Below are 14,845 nucleotides of genomic sequence, written 5' to 3'. Positions count from 1 at the left end.
ATCTATATAAGAGCAAGTTTTACTCGGCCTCCGAGAAATCTTTGCTCCTGAAAGGATCCGAGACCGCGGTCTCCCGCGACACCAAAATGGCTCCACGGTGGAAAAATGTGGGTGTCTTCCGCCGGGTCGGACACTTAATCGTCGATTTTTTGTGAATGCATCGATCCTTCGTTGACCCCCAAAACAGGACCCCGAAATTATAACACGACACTGAATTGTACGTGGCGGGCAGCGAACTCACAACGCTCAGCCTTGATGGTGGAAGCATGGAGCTGTAAACACATTATGGAAGCAACAGCACTCTATCACGCGACGTCACATGCTTGCGCTTCAAATAGCGAGCACCGTAGACCCAACCTCGTTTCCAGGGTGTGGAGCAGGCTGCAGTACGCGTTGCCATCGACAGTTTTGCATAGCCCGGAAATACTACGCAGTGTAGACTTTCGATTGGTCAGACCGCGCAAAGGCATACTTAATGTGTAGTCCTTCTGAGTATTCGTTGCACTCGGCGCAGGGGCGGCAATATATATAGATGATGAACTTTTCGAACTTTTAAACAGTTTTTAACCTGAATAAATTGGCTATTAGAAGTCAACCAATCAGATGACAAGGATTTATTCAGGTGTTATATAAAACAAATAATGAATGTTTCACGTTCGTGCAATGGAAAGAATAATTTGCACTCACAAACATTCATTATTTGTATAATATAATGCATCCCACCATATGGGTTGTGCAGGATTCCATGACTTTTCCGTGACCTTTTTCTTGGAATATCAAGTTTCCAACTAACAATATTGCATAACGTTTCCATGACTTTCCATGCTAGCTTTTATTTCCTGGATTCTGTTATTTAAATGAAACCCATCACGCAGCATTATAATGAACTGCTGAACACCCACCATTGATGAGCAGAGCTTTGACCTGGTCAGCCAGATTCATTGTTTTCAGGTTGTTCATGGAGAGAACGTTGGATGGCAACTGCGGTTTATCAGCTTCATCTTCCATGGCCTCGGGAACCAGGGTAGCCAGGTAGTCCCTGACAAATCGACATTAAAAATGTAATCATTTCGAAACTCAAATAGTCTATTATTTAAAGGCAAAGTACATCATTTGCAGCTATCCAAAAAGTAACTAACAAACTTATTTTTGAAAAGCATACTTGGTTTAAAGATGGTAATGGTAATAAGGCCCCCAAAAAAGTCTTCATTTTCTGGTATAAGGCTTGCCCCAAAAGTGGTGTGGCGACGCGGCTTTCTTTTTCTTTTTCCTTTTTTTTCTTCTTCAAATGTCGGCTGATGACTGCAAATGGTGCCCGAGTAATTTAGTGCAAAATGTATGGGAGCCCAGAGAGGCCACATAAAGCTTTTACTCGATCGTAACCCCATCTAAAAATACGTTAAAATTGTGCAGCAGCAGGATTCCAGTCAAACCAGTGAGTTTGGTGGTTTTGAGACATCATCTTACAATGAAAAAAAAATTCTTTTAATTTTGCCGATTTGCCGGCTAGGGCGACACGCGCGCAGACCAGAAACCAGGGCTTTTTTTTTGCCCTAAACTCCCTGTCAAATTCTTCCTTCTGGCATACTGTCATTTTGAAGAAAAGGCGGCCATTGCCAATGATGCGACTAAAGACTCGTTTTTGGAAATTTCCGTCAGTTGTTCATTTTTCGGTGAAGCCTTGCATGAGTGCACGAAAGCGTTGACATGACGCACACGTGCGCACGGTTGCTTTTATTTGTCAGTTCAGTGGTAAACATCGCGTAGCAGCAATCAACTGAATGAGAACATGTCCCGGACGCTGACTTCAGGCATGATTCAAATCATGAATATTGTTTTCTTGGAATATACAGCATTCACTGAGCTAAAACTTTATCAGGTTAATTGTTCAGCACCCTTCTCTAGAATTTGAGCACTTTTGTTGCTTCCAACGAACATAATGCACCAATTACAAATGATGTACTCGACCTTTAACAATGACTTGTACGGACATGTGATGGACTAAACCACAACACTGTCAAGAACCAGTGGTGGACTAGTGGTTAATTCATGAGCAAGTGCAAGCGAGAACAATGGTTAACCATAATTCGACTAACTTCGCTCAAACGAAGGATGGTTGGACTACTCTTATCAAATACTTAGAACCAGATAGGGGCACGGTTGCATCACTGGTTACCAAAATCCGCAGGCATCATAATACACAGCAGGGAACCACAATCAAGAAGTTTTGTGATGACGTTCCAACCATTGTTTGACTAGAAACGTTCGCACGTTGCTATTAGTGCACAGGCATACATTTACACAAGTTATTATAATTATTATTATTTTATTCCTCTCCACAATAAAATGATTTAAAAATATAACATATATATAAAAATACAGTTAAACAGGAGGTGAGGTGAAATGTGAAGAAGGCAATTGGAGGAAAATCATTTTCCTTATCACCAAAAGGTTCAGTCTGCCAATTAGTACAATGATAGCTCATGAATAATCAATGGATGAGGAATAAAAACCATCAAACAAAACGATTCTTAAGGATGAATAGTTAAAACAACCGATAAAAACATTATGACAAAACAACATAGAGGGTACTAAAATAGACGCCCAAAAAGATATGTCATAAATCAAGCACTAGTCGATTAATGGTCCTCGCCCAAACGTGCTCCATGATGTAACTTACATGCATGTGCACTAATAGTCCTCATGGTACTTCTTGGACCTGGCTCTCTGCAGTATATTATGATGCCTGCAGCTATTGGTAACCAGTTATGCAATTAATATGGGCAGGCTGGCTAAATAAACTAATCCAACAATGGTCGACTAGGTAGTACACAAATATTGAGTGGCTCAGAGTAGAATGGAAGGAATATTATCTCAAGGTAAAATCTGGACTTTTCACGAGGTGAAGCCGAGTGAAAAGGAAAAGTCCAGATTTTACTGAGCGATAATATTCCTCCCATTTCACAATTTAAAGCCACTCAATATTTGTTTTAAATAACTGACATATAGATCCTTGTCATTTGATTTACAGTTAAAATGAACTTCTATTTCAATACAAAATTGGTGGGAAATACATTTCTCTCTTCCACCCCTTCACGAAAATGTTTGAACCCAACTCTGTAGCTAATGGCTCTTGGGAACAATACGCGCTACGCGCAATGCTCAACGCGCACACCAGCATGCATTTGCACACAAATACCGCACCATGGAACAAGGATGATCCTAACTGTGGAATAGTAAATCCCATTCACCATGGGAGAATGGGACATTTTGAGCCCCAGCATGAATGGGAGCCATGATGAATGTCACCTGATGTGAGTTCCACCAATCAAATGACAAGGATCTGTATGTCTCCAGTTGAAGTAATTCAAGACCTCAACAGACATTAACTCTTTCGCTACGGCGAGCCGCTGACAGCGGCACATACAAATTGTACAGGTCGTACGGAGAGCCGCTGGCAGCGGCTCGGTTGCGTCGCTATGAATAAACAGGGTATCCCCATGACGTAGGCCATATCTACATAATTTATATCGTATAACCTCTGACCCTAGTTTGAGCCGCTGCCAGCGGCTTTCCGTCTGGCCGGGGTGCGCTTTTGGTTATTGTGAGCAGTTTGTTTACGGAGATACATTCAAAGATGGCGGCGCCCACATCGACGCTTGGCGGAATTTTCAGCTTTTAATTACGTCCAGTTGGGACGAAAAAGGTAAATTAAATTCCGTAGCGAAAGAGTTAAACCTGGCACCTGTAAAATGCTCTGATTTCTGCTGTTTTCTCCAAAAGCTGTGCATATACTGAGCTAAAAATAAACTGGAATACAGTATTTGTGCATAATTATACTAGAAAGGCTACCTAGAACTATCTCCCTGAACAGAGCTGATACTGGACACTCTTGGTACTTACCTAGAGGGAAGGTTGAGTGGTGATACCTCACTCTCCATTGCCTGACAGAATAACTTCTCTCGCTCAGAATACGACCTCTCATCCTAAAAAAAAAGAAGACCAACGCCTTCACATTTAAAAATGAAGCGGAACTGCGTAGCACTGAAGAAAAGTATAAGTGATGAAAACAAAAGTTAAAGCAGTGCTCACCGGGAATTATTATTCCAGCGCTTGGAGATGGAACAACGCATCATCTACAAGCTTGGAACGCTCACGCCAGGCGGTTTGAATGTGGATTTTTCTGCATTCAAACAGTCAGTGCAGCTCCGATGAAGGCCCAGTGGGGCTGAAACTTCAGCCAGAATAATTCCTGGTGAGCACTGCTTTAACTTTTGTTTTCATCACTTATACCTTCACATTTAAGTACTTTTAGTTGATTTTTGGACGCTATGGCAAAAAGTCACCATCTTGCTATTGTATGACAAATTATATGCGCATCAAACGTTGAGTGTTGCAGTCGGTCAATAAACTACATCAACTGAAGAATATCTCCACAACTCCGTATGTACAGTATGGCGGCCTTGTGATCAGGTTCATCTTCATAATCTTATGGGCAATAGTGAATATATTGGCCACTTGCCAATGGCAACAACTGAGACAGTTAAAAGTTAAACCCTCTAGATGCGAACAGTAAGAAAAAGGATGCGATTCTGGACTCACGTAGACCGACCGACAGCTGAGCGGTACCCACATCTCTTCAGACAACATCTTCTCATGATGGGAGTACGAGGCCAGCCGTCTGGCCTTAGCCTGGTCACTCTCCGGCCGGGCAAACTGGACCTTGACTGGCTTGGCTTCTTCCTCTTCCTCCTGGGATGATTCACCTTGAGTGGGAGCATGGCAGAACAAGGAGGAGGGGGTAAAGAAAGGAAGAATTTCAATAATTGTAGACTCTATGCAGATACTGTATGGATTTGATGCACAATAGAATGATTGGTTAAGCCCAGGCCAATGATGTTTGGACCAATCACAGCCATAATTACTATACCTCATACATATTCATGATCGAGAGCCAAATTCTCACTGGTCCTTACACCGTCACGTGCCAGATGCTAATTTTGCTGTTTACAAAGCGCGTACGCAGGTATTCGTACGCAGGTATTCACACACATGGTAAATATGCACTTTACGAAGCAATTGTGGAACTGTTGCACGGGTGTAGTATGCAGAACATCGCCCTAGCTACACATGAAAAGATGGCTGCACATCTGGAGAATATTGTGGACAATATAGATGCCTCCTCTGCTAAAAAGTTGTCCACAATGCCGCACGGTATAAACTCTTAGGATTTACTGTGTTGCAAAAGAACTGAACTTTATTCTTTTGGTGAGTTGGACTAGTTCGCCTTGGGAGCTAGTTTGGCACTTTCCAATACCTTGGGGAGCTAATATCGACTATCCACCCTCAAACATTGTTATATATTTGTATACTGATGTCCGACATGCATGCACAAAAGTCCGACATGGGTACACGCCCATATGACGGGCGTGGCTGGAACATGCAGTGTGGCACTAAAGAGGTGCACGCATTGTTGTGAGCGGGGCCTAATGACATAGGTCTATCATCTCCTCAACTGTAACAGTGAGATATAGGTGGAGTTCTTGAATGCATTGCTGCCGTATGTCTGGCCATCACGTGAAGACACCACAGGTTTGCTCACATTTACATGACAAGTGATCCGTGGATCGCACATGTCGCCTTTTTCCACAGTCGATCCCTGTATGTTTTGTGTTCTTAAAAAAAAAAAGTCAAATTTTGTGCATTTTTAAACGACCTCACTTGACCCGATGACCTCTAATGATCCCTACACTGTCTTCCTACCCAAGGTTCACTGCATCCAAGTTTTATCAAATCCATGAAGGCGTGTAGAAGTTATACCTTTTTTTCCCCAAAAACCTAAACCTAAACTTTAAAGGGAATGTACATCATTGGCTTTTGCTGTAATTTTCAGAAATGAACTATTTGAGGGGTTAGTATAATACATCAAATACCGTTTACATAAATGTTTGAAGTTTTGTGCTCGAAAATGCTGGAAAAACCAAGAAAAACAAAAATGTTTAGGTAGTCTGGCTCCCTGACTCCACTAAAGATAAAATGGATCAATTTATAGATGCCAAAAAACTGTAAGGGAACCACTCTAGCTGGCCTGCACCAATTCATGAACATGTAACCAATAGCAAACTAAATTTGGACTGAAGAAAATGGTAAATTTGTAGCAGAAGTTAAAAAATAGTTAGGTTTTTCCAACGGTGGTTGGTTGAACACTGTTGGAAATGTATACAAAAATACCATTTTCTTGAAAATGACATCACACCAGGTGCCATAATTTTACAGGATGCTTTAGACTGTCATTTACCAACATCCTAGAAAGGTATTTCGTAAAAACTTGGTAGTTTTATTTTTCGATGTTTGCAAATGTTGTATATTCCCTTTAACATACAGGTCTACAGGTCTACGGCCATACAGAATTTAGGACCAGTTAGTTTCTCCCAAAACTTTGTTTAGGCGACACAAAAATAAATTGTGTGTACTTCCCGCCATACGTGGAGAGGCGCACATATTGCTGCTCAAATGCCCAGCGGCATGTGGGCGGGGTTCAATGGATAAATTTATTATGGGAGGTGTTCATCTCAATCAGCATCTTATACCAGTAGGCCTACCCTCATTATCAGCTGCTTTCTCCACTTTGCTCTTCATGTCTGCCTTGTCCAGGTAAGAGAAGCTGGGTCTGAGCTGCATTATGCCATGAAGGGGTGTCAGGTGCAGCTCCCCTGAGGAAAATAAAATAACACATAATACAGGGGTGAGATTGGGACAAAATGAACAATCCACAAAATAATCGGCAGAGACTTTTGGGGCTACCGAGGGTGCCAGAGCACAGGCATGTAACTTGGAAGTAACAAAACAAATGAGAAAATGCCAAGCTGTGTAAGACTTTCGACCTCTGCCCAATTCTGTCTCATTTTGCCAGAACACCTCGGATTTGATAGTCTATGGAATGTCCCCTTGCACGGCAAGGGTCTGTGATATGCGAGCAGATTCGGCAATTAATTATACAAAACATGACTGCGTCTTGACTAGTGATGTGCATCGGGTCGGGCTGACGAGGCCAAACCGACCCGAGACATTTATTTCAAAACCGAACCCAAACCAAAACTGAACTGGACTACATGAACCTAAAACCGACCTGACCCGACCTGACAACAATTCAAATAAACCGACCCGAAACCAAACCGACTCGAAATAAAAAAACATCGAATATCTGGCTTCGGCAAATGTGTCCACTTTTTTGCGTCTGAGCTGACCTGCTTCACGTAAAAAATGTCATCTTTCAGTAATTGAATCGTGCCATGCGGCACTCACAACGTGACCTACTGGTGGGCCTACATGTTACAGACTGATCGAGACAGCAAACAATTTTTAGTCGCACCGCGCGCAGTGACTCTGCACTAAATAGTGCATCATGTGAATTTCCATTCTGTTTAGGTTCATTTCGGTTTATTTCAGGTTTTTCCAAAATGGCTTAACCGACCCGACCCGACCCTGAAAGTCCCAAACGCAAAACCGACCCAACCCGGCGCGACTGAAATGATGCACAAACTGACCCGACCCGACCTGAAGTCGGTTTCGGGTCGGGTCGGTTTCGGGTCGGGTTTGCACAACATTAGTCTTGACCTTGAGATTCTGTTCGAAATGACGTCACAGACTCTAAAGACATCTCTGATTGGCTGGCGTACGGGGTCTCATAAAATTTACATGCTACTGGTATATCAGACGTTCAACCGTGGCTTTGCCCGCGTGAATGTCTGGTTCTCAGACTACACATTTGACCGTCCACAGCAAATAAAATCTACCATGGCAACCTCGCTCTAAACCAGGGGTGTGAGTGGAGTCCAAAAAAAATAGCTGAAAATAGCTGAACCTGTAAATAACCGAACCTGCGAGCGCGTAGCGCGAAGCCCTTACTGCGTGGGGTCCCGGACCCCACGAAAAATGCCCCGGAAAAATTTTGAAATATAGATGCTCTGTGGTACATTTTAAAGCCTCCTGTCATGCCTGGGCTAACTATTGGTCGAAAATGTTTTGCAATTTATGCATGTTTTTAAGTTAACTTTTCCTTCATATTGGCTTGAAACTGCCTAAATGGCCAACTTGTATGTGAAAACTGGGAAATTCAACCACGTTTTTCATATTTTAAGTTAACTCCTTACTGCAGTCTGCAGATGATACACATCGTCATCGCATGTCCCGGCTTCTGATCGAGTCGCCTAATTTCTGCCCATTATTAACCATGACATGTGTTCCATCCAAATCCATTTCCACGGATTCGTAACCTGAGGATCGGTCTTGTCAATGTCCGTATCAAACTCCAAACCTCTTTGGATAATAACACATTTGTGTTGCACTGACATCTTGCGGAATTAATAATGTCAAAATACGTTCAAACATTTGAAACGACACACTAACATACGTATTAGCGTTCAGCGGAATACATGCAGCATGCAGGCAGATGCGTGCATGCAATGAAATGCACACATGAACTTTGCCCCGCATGATGCCCTCTACCGCCGGCGCGGCACGGCGACAATTTACTAGTCTTATTTCAAGGCTTTATATTTGCAACAAGACGATGTTTACAGCGAGTTATTGTGGAGATCATCGTGTGTCAACACATGCATAGACACAGGAACGGCCGCAAAGAGTCCCAACGCGCTTCATGGCGCATGTGTGAATATTCATATTTATCTGCAGCCAATCACAGCGCAATCACTGTTGGTTCCGCGGATGCTGTGTACATGCTGTGTACAATACATTGTACACACGCGGCTTCGAGCTGAATGCATGCACATGGCATCGTATACATGTAGTACACACGTACGTACAATGTACATGTACATGTATATGTACATTGAATACTCGCTTGCACGCACCCCAGAGCTACCGTGACGTGTATGTTGTACTAGAGAGCGGATCGCGTGCGTTCGGCGGCGGCGGAAAATAAAATAAACGGAAATAAAATCAATGCTTACGCGCGGGCGAAAAAGCGGGGGGAAATCTGGACCATCGGAAGAAAAAAAGCGGAAAACAAAATGTGGCACGCTGAACAAAATAGCGGAAATCCGCTAAATAGCGGAGATTTCACACCCCTGCTAAACTCAAAGCATCAAATGTGGCACGGGAGGAGTCAAGGAGTAGTCTGAGTATCACCCGTTATCCACGGAGCCAAGTTCTGTATAACCTCGGATATGTCTAGACATGAAGATATATGGCGCAAGCCAATCGGAGTCGACTTTACTAAATCGTGACGTCATTTCATTCCTTTCATTCCTAAATCAGGACTAAATGGTTTGACTGGTCAATTCGAATGCAGTGTTTTGTAATACAACAATAACTGGGCACGATACCGTATATAACATGATACAGAGCGCGTGACAATTGTTTTGTTTATCCTTTGTCTATGACGCGTAACAGGTGAATGACCAAAGACCCCATATAGAAAGCGTCCGCTGATTGGTCAAAATCTAGGAGGTCAAGAGACAGGGTCTGGTTCTGGTGGTTACTGCGCAAACACCTCCTAAGTGGTTATCTCGCACAGGTCGGAGTGGTTGGCGCAGTGAGCCTAATTAATCATCTTGCTTAATTAATCAGCGAATCTGTTCATGCATAATAAACATGGCTTTCGCCATGATCTATTACATAGACTAGTCAAGGGGAGGGGTGGTGAGAAATCACTTACCATCTTTCAGAATGCCGACGCCGTAACGTGATGTTGTAGATAAACTGCTTGAGGTAGCCAGCACCTGCTTATCCATTACATCACTGAAAGTACACAAACAAATGTGAAAGTTCCTAAATGTAAACTTCCACAATTTCACACTACCTTTCTACATAGTTTTGCTTTTACGGCTGCTTTCCCCAAGCTATTTTAGAATTCTATCCCAAATATAGATTTCTTTTCTAAATTGCTAATTTTCTACCTATACACAAGTTATTCATGAGACATCGACAGAAAGAAAATCGGTGTTTAGTTATTGAATGTATTACTTTACAATTTCAAATGATTGGCTGCCAGACAATAATTCTGTACTCATGGGATAGGCTGGTTCCCACCCCACAATCAGTATCGATAATTATGGACCGGGAGCCAACATAAAAACAAAACAATTTTTTTTCACAGGTTTGCAGATGTCAAAAAAAGGGGAAACTAGAACGGCGAAGCCGCCATGGCTCGCTGTCCAAGGCAGGAAGGGAGGCTGAAGGTAGGGTTGGGGATGGGCATGATGGAAGGGGATCAGGATTCTTGTTGATGTGCCTAGGTGTAGGGGTCAGTTTTTAAATGTCAACATAAAAAGTCAACAGATTACCTAATAAATACATGTGTATATAGGTTAGCCGTCACTGTATTATGGGGGAGTTTTCCATTGTTAGGGTAATTAGGACCCAGTTGTGGATTTTTGCAGCCCCAACAGTGTCTTCTGCTCCCCATACTTGTATTACCATGGGAAAACTCTTGTGTAGTCGCAACAAATGCAGAACAAGAATGAGTATACATGTACATGTAGACACAGAACCATCACCACCTCCCCCAAACCTTACCCCATCCCAAAACCTTACCCCATCCCCAACCCGCCCCCTCCCCCACCCAACCCCCTACCCACACTCATTCCATCCTCCCCTAACCATCCCCACCCTATCATCTACACATCCCAACCACACCCAAACTCCAATCCCTATCTCCTTCCCCCTCCCCTGACCTGTACCCTCCCCTACCCCAACCCCCTACACCCACCTACCCTATCTTCCCCTATCTGTCCTTACCCACCCTACACATCCCCACCCTAACCCTTACTCGAATTCCAATATCCCGCCCACCCCATTCCCCCACCCATACATCCCCACCGGACCCCATGCAACCCCTACTCTGATCCCTATATACTGCCCCCTCCCCTTATCCAACCCCTACAACAACCCATCCCTACCCATCCCTACACATCCCCAACCCAACCCCTACTCCGATCCTATATCCCGCCCCCTCCCCAACCCCCTCCTAACCCAACCCCTCCATCCATGCCCATTCTCTCCCTACCTGTCTCTCCCTACCTGTTCCCACATACCCACCCCTACAAATCCCCACCCCACCCAAACCCAGTATTCCAACCCCTCTCCCCACCCCACCCCACCCCGCCCCACCCATCCTAGCTCCCCTACTCATCCTACTCACACAAACCCTAACTCCAACCCTATCCCCCAACCCACCCCACCCCACCCTCCCCTACCCCATCCCTACTCCAACCCCATAAACTAAAAGATCAAACCAGAAGCTCATGCACATCCCCAAAATGCATAATGTACATGTACATGTTATACCGGTATACACATGTACATGTTATACCAGTATACATTTTTACATGTACATGTAACAATTAAAAACTTTAACATTTCCTTGAATTAAAGTTCCTCAATAAAATCATAAAATTTACTGCAATGATATGAACCTAACTGAAGTTATAGAGATGATACATGACAACTGCATTTAATTTTTTTCCCCAAGTTAACTAGAACCAAAAACTTCATCATTTTTATCTGAACGCGGACGGACGGACAGACGGACGTTGGTCAGAACGTCCGCACTGACGGACGGACGGACGGACGCCCGGACAGACGGATGGAAATTGGTATTACATAGGCTCGCATCTGCTTCGCAGCTCGCCAAAAAAAGGAGGTGCTTTGGTTGGAATATAACTGGTGGAACATTTATTTATACAAAATAGATTATGGAATTTGTTGAAGAACACAAGGAACGGCACTTTGAGAAGTGCATTACCAAAAACTGTTAACAGGCAATTTATCTGTTTTTACCTACATGTACATGTGTATGACATCACAAACTTCAAATGGACTCAGCTTTGCAAAAGAAAACAATTAATTAAAGTCTAAAAACCTACTAATTTCCCATGCAAAGGGAATAGCGATATTTCAACAACATTGTATTGGTATAATTTTATATTTTGAGAATCTTGGTTTTTGTTATCGGAATGGACAACACAAATATACCTTTGGTACGACTTATTTCCAACAGGGTTGGCCCCATCTACGTTGATCGCGATCTGCTCCCCGCGACTTCGGTCGTAGTTCGGGTTACTGGTTTCTAGACCAAGTTCAATTTCCACCTTGAACAAAAAAGATGAATGTTATGCAAAATTATTTTAAAAACCCATTAACATAGGAGAAATTGAGGAGGTCTTGAATCAATTTGAAATTGGATCAAGAACACAGACCTTTTTCACGAGGAAGCCATTTTTGATCGTGTTCCCTGAATCTATCTTCACAGGCGTCGCGTCAAGCACAGAATATTTTTTAATGTGAAAGCAAGAGCTATACAACACAAAAGACAGGACAATTCGGGAAGGTTGGTGAGCAATCTCTATCCCGAACGAGAGTTCGTGATAAGTACCGTGATAATAGGGCGTCCCTTCGTACATGTATAGGACCATGGCTTTTCACTCCAAATTGGTACGAAAATGGCCATCAGCATCAAACTGCAATCGAGTCATTGGTTATAAATTGCTTCATGACCCCAAGCATGCGTATTCATACACCTCACTTCTCCGTTGTCTTGCCCTTATGGCGAAATGCTAAACCCTTATCAAATAGGCATTATTTATACTGTGACAGCGTCGACTGTCTGCCGTGTTGCTGTTAAGATGGGCTGTGAAATTAATTTAACACTCAATGTAATCCGAGTATCCATTCCTCTAAATGTCAGAAGATAATGGAATGCATGTACTTTTCCGGACTCCCATTTGTAGAATTGCACTTTTCTCCCTATTATATTTAGGCCTACTCCTGGGTAAAGAGCAGCAAGTACATATGTAGGGGTAAAGTGGCTAGCCCAAGGACACAAGGTATGATCAGCAGCAGCTTTCAAATCCCTGACCCTCTGAATATGAGTCACAAACTACAACCACTGAACCACACTCCCCCAAATCAAGAAGCCCTGTTCAGAAACTCTAAATAAATGACTGAATAGCTCAGTTGTTCGAGTGTTGGTGCAGTACAGGTTATTAATGTAAATGAAGATTTACATATGCACATGTGTAGCAGTTGAGGCTATGCAGTATTAACTTTGCACAGCAGTTGCCTCATATTGTGCAGTTGTTTTTGTGGGCGAGGTTTTACAGGAAGTGTGCGGGAGCATTTTGACTATGAAGTTGTGGAGACTTTCCAGTGTTCCCACATTGCTTGATTGTCTGTTCTATGCAGTGCGACTGTGATCCATTTATGGATGTCTTATTGTAATTTATGCAGACAGAATAAATTTATGTAGATTGGACATATGCTAAATTAATTTTTTAAAAATATATGATAAAAAATTTGTTGAATGGGTAACAAGTTTAATTAGTCTAACAACACTGCATTATGTATGGTCAGATACCAGGCCATATGAAATGCAATATGGTAAACTGTTGGAAAGTCATACATTATATATGTAGTACTTTAAAGAGGTTGTGGAATGCTCGAAGACAATTCCGTCATTTTTCGGGTATATGTAGCCTAAGGCGTGATGAAATAAAAACGACTATTGTGTCTGTCATGAAATGAGTACAAAAGGTACTTTTGAGAGCTGTTTTTCAGGTCCTGTTTCGACCCGAACGTGCAATTTGTGTAAAAGTCGTCGTTGGGGGCAGCAAACAAAACCCAGTTAATCATGACGTAATAAACAGGACTCCCGATGCAGAGTAGTATACACGAGTAGTAAATTTGAAGGCTTCACGTCTTTGCTATGAATTCCAAAAATGGTTGTGGAAAGAAGAAAGGCAACTGGCTTAAAACTTTTAAGAACTAAAAATTGGGGAAAGGACTTACATATTGAGGTTCACCTATAAAACAAAAAAGTGACCATCCCTTCAAATTTTGACTTTGTCCTGTTGTACTGCAAAGTGGCAATCTGCGATGTTACGGTCACTGCATAATGTCATATCAATATTACGAATGTATGAAATGTTCATCTCTTCATGACTTTATAGCATCATTCTTACCAACTTCTGCTTGGGTTTGATCCTTGCAGCCAGATGCTCAAAGTCATCATAGGGCATTCCAGACGGCCGCACAGGATACTGATAAGGGACAGAAATAAGATGCAAGTTTCCTTTTATTAAAATCAGTGACAGATCTCATTAAAAATGCTGTATTGCAAACTGCTTTGTATTTCACATTGTGTACAGCAAACAAAAAAAAGAATAGTAATTTTGAATATCAACATTGCTTCACATTAGCTCTAATACTTGTGATATACATGAACATGCTTTGAATTCTCAGGTCTGAGTGACAAAGTTCCAAAGATTCTTGTTGATAGCGCCCTCTACAGCTATGGTGGCTTAACCTTGCTTGTCAGGGACCGGCTGCATCATGGGAGCAAAACAAATATCCAGGCTTGGACCAAGACTAGTGATGGGCTCGACTGCATGGTAGACACATCACCCTTGAAAGCTACAAGGTTTTCTACCACAAAAATCTATACCTGGAAAAGATACAGGTTCTCAGCTAGGCTCTTGGACAAGTAGACATCAACCTGTGAGAAAAAAAGTGAACGAGTTGTACTGTGTGAAAAATTTGAGGAGGGAATTCAATACCAAGATGACAATGTTTTTGGTCTAAATAATCTCAATTATCTTAATTAATGAGGTTCTTCTTTTTCAAATGGGTTAAAAAAAGTCAGGATAAAGAACGAGTTTAAATTTGCATAGGAAGTGCTTTAAAATACTCAATGAATTCCAACAGACTTTGTATAAAACCAAGAAAGTGGTTTTCGGACAGCGCTGTATTGAGTCTGGAATTTCATGAATTCGAGGAGAGTCATTTTGAGGCAGTGGTTTCAAGGGTTGAGTCAAATTATTCTCAG

The 14,845-nt window shown here is 42.4% G+C and overlaps 1 protein-coding gene across 2 annotated transcripts in view; it reads right to left on the bottom strand.

The window, feature by feature from the left end:
• LOC119736044 (DNA-directed RNA polymerase III subunit RPC5-like) overlaps positions 1 to 14,845 on the bottom strand; it is a 31,609-nt gene that overhangs the window by 12,671 nt on the left and 4,093 nt on the right. For both annotated transcript variants that reach the window (XM_038210045.1, XM_038210046.1), the window contains exons 2-9: positions 14,465 to 14,515; positions 13,983 to 14,060; positions 11,998 to 12,113; positions 9,680 to 9,762; positions 6,603 to 6,713; positions 4,603 to 4,766; positions 3,904 to 3,986; positions 903 to 1,039 (exon numbers count right to left, since the gene is read on the bottom strand). In XM_038210045.1, the coding sequence (XP_038065973.1) occupies positions 903 to 1,039; positions 3,904 to 3,986; positions 4,603 to 4,766; positions 6,603 to 6,713; positions 9,680 to 9,762; positions 11,998 to 12,113; positions 13,983 to 14,060; positions 14,465 to 14,515 (823 nt within the window). The remainder of the gene's footprint in view (positions 1 to 902; positions 1,040 to 3,903; positions 3,987 to 4,602; positions 4,767 to 6,602; positions 6,714 to 9,679; positions 9,763 to 11,997; positions 12,114 to 13,982; positions 14,061 to 14,464; positions 14,516 to 14,845) is intronic.

Source organism: Patiria miniata, unplaced genomic scaffold, assembly GCF_015706575.1.
Source record: "Patiria miniata isolate m_02_andy unplaced genomic scaffold, ASM1570657v1 HiC_scaffold_29, whole genome shotgun sequence".
In the NCBI taxonomy this organism is placed as follows: Eukaryota; Metazoa; Echinodermata; class Asteroidea; order Valvatida; family Asterinidae; genus Patiria; species Patiria miniata.
Note: the sequence above shows the minus strand (reverse complement) of the source record. Positions and strands in the feature narration are given on the sequence as shown.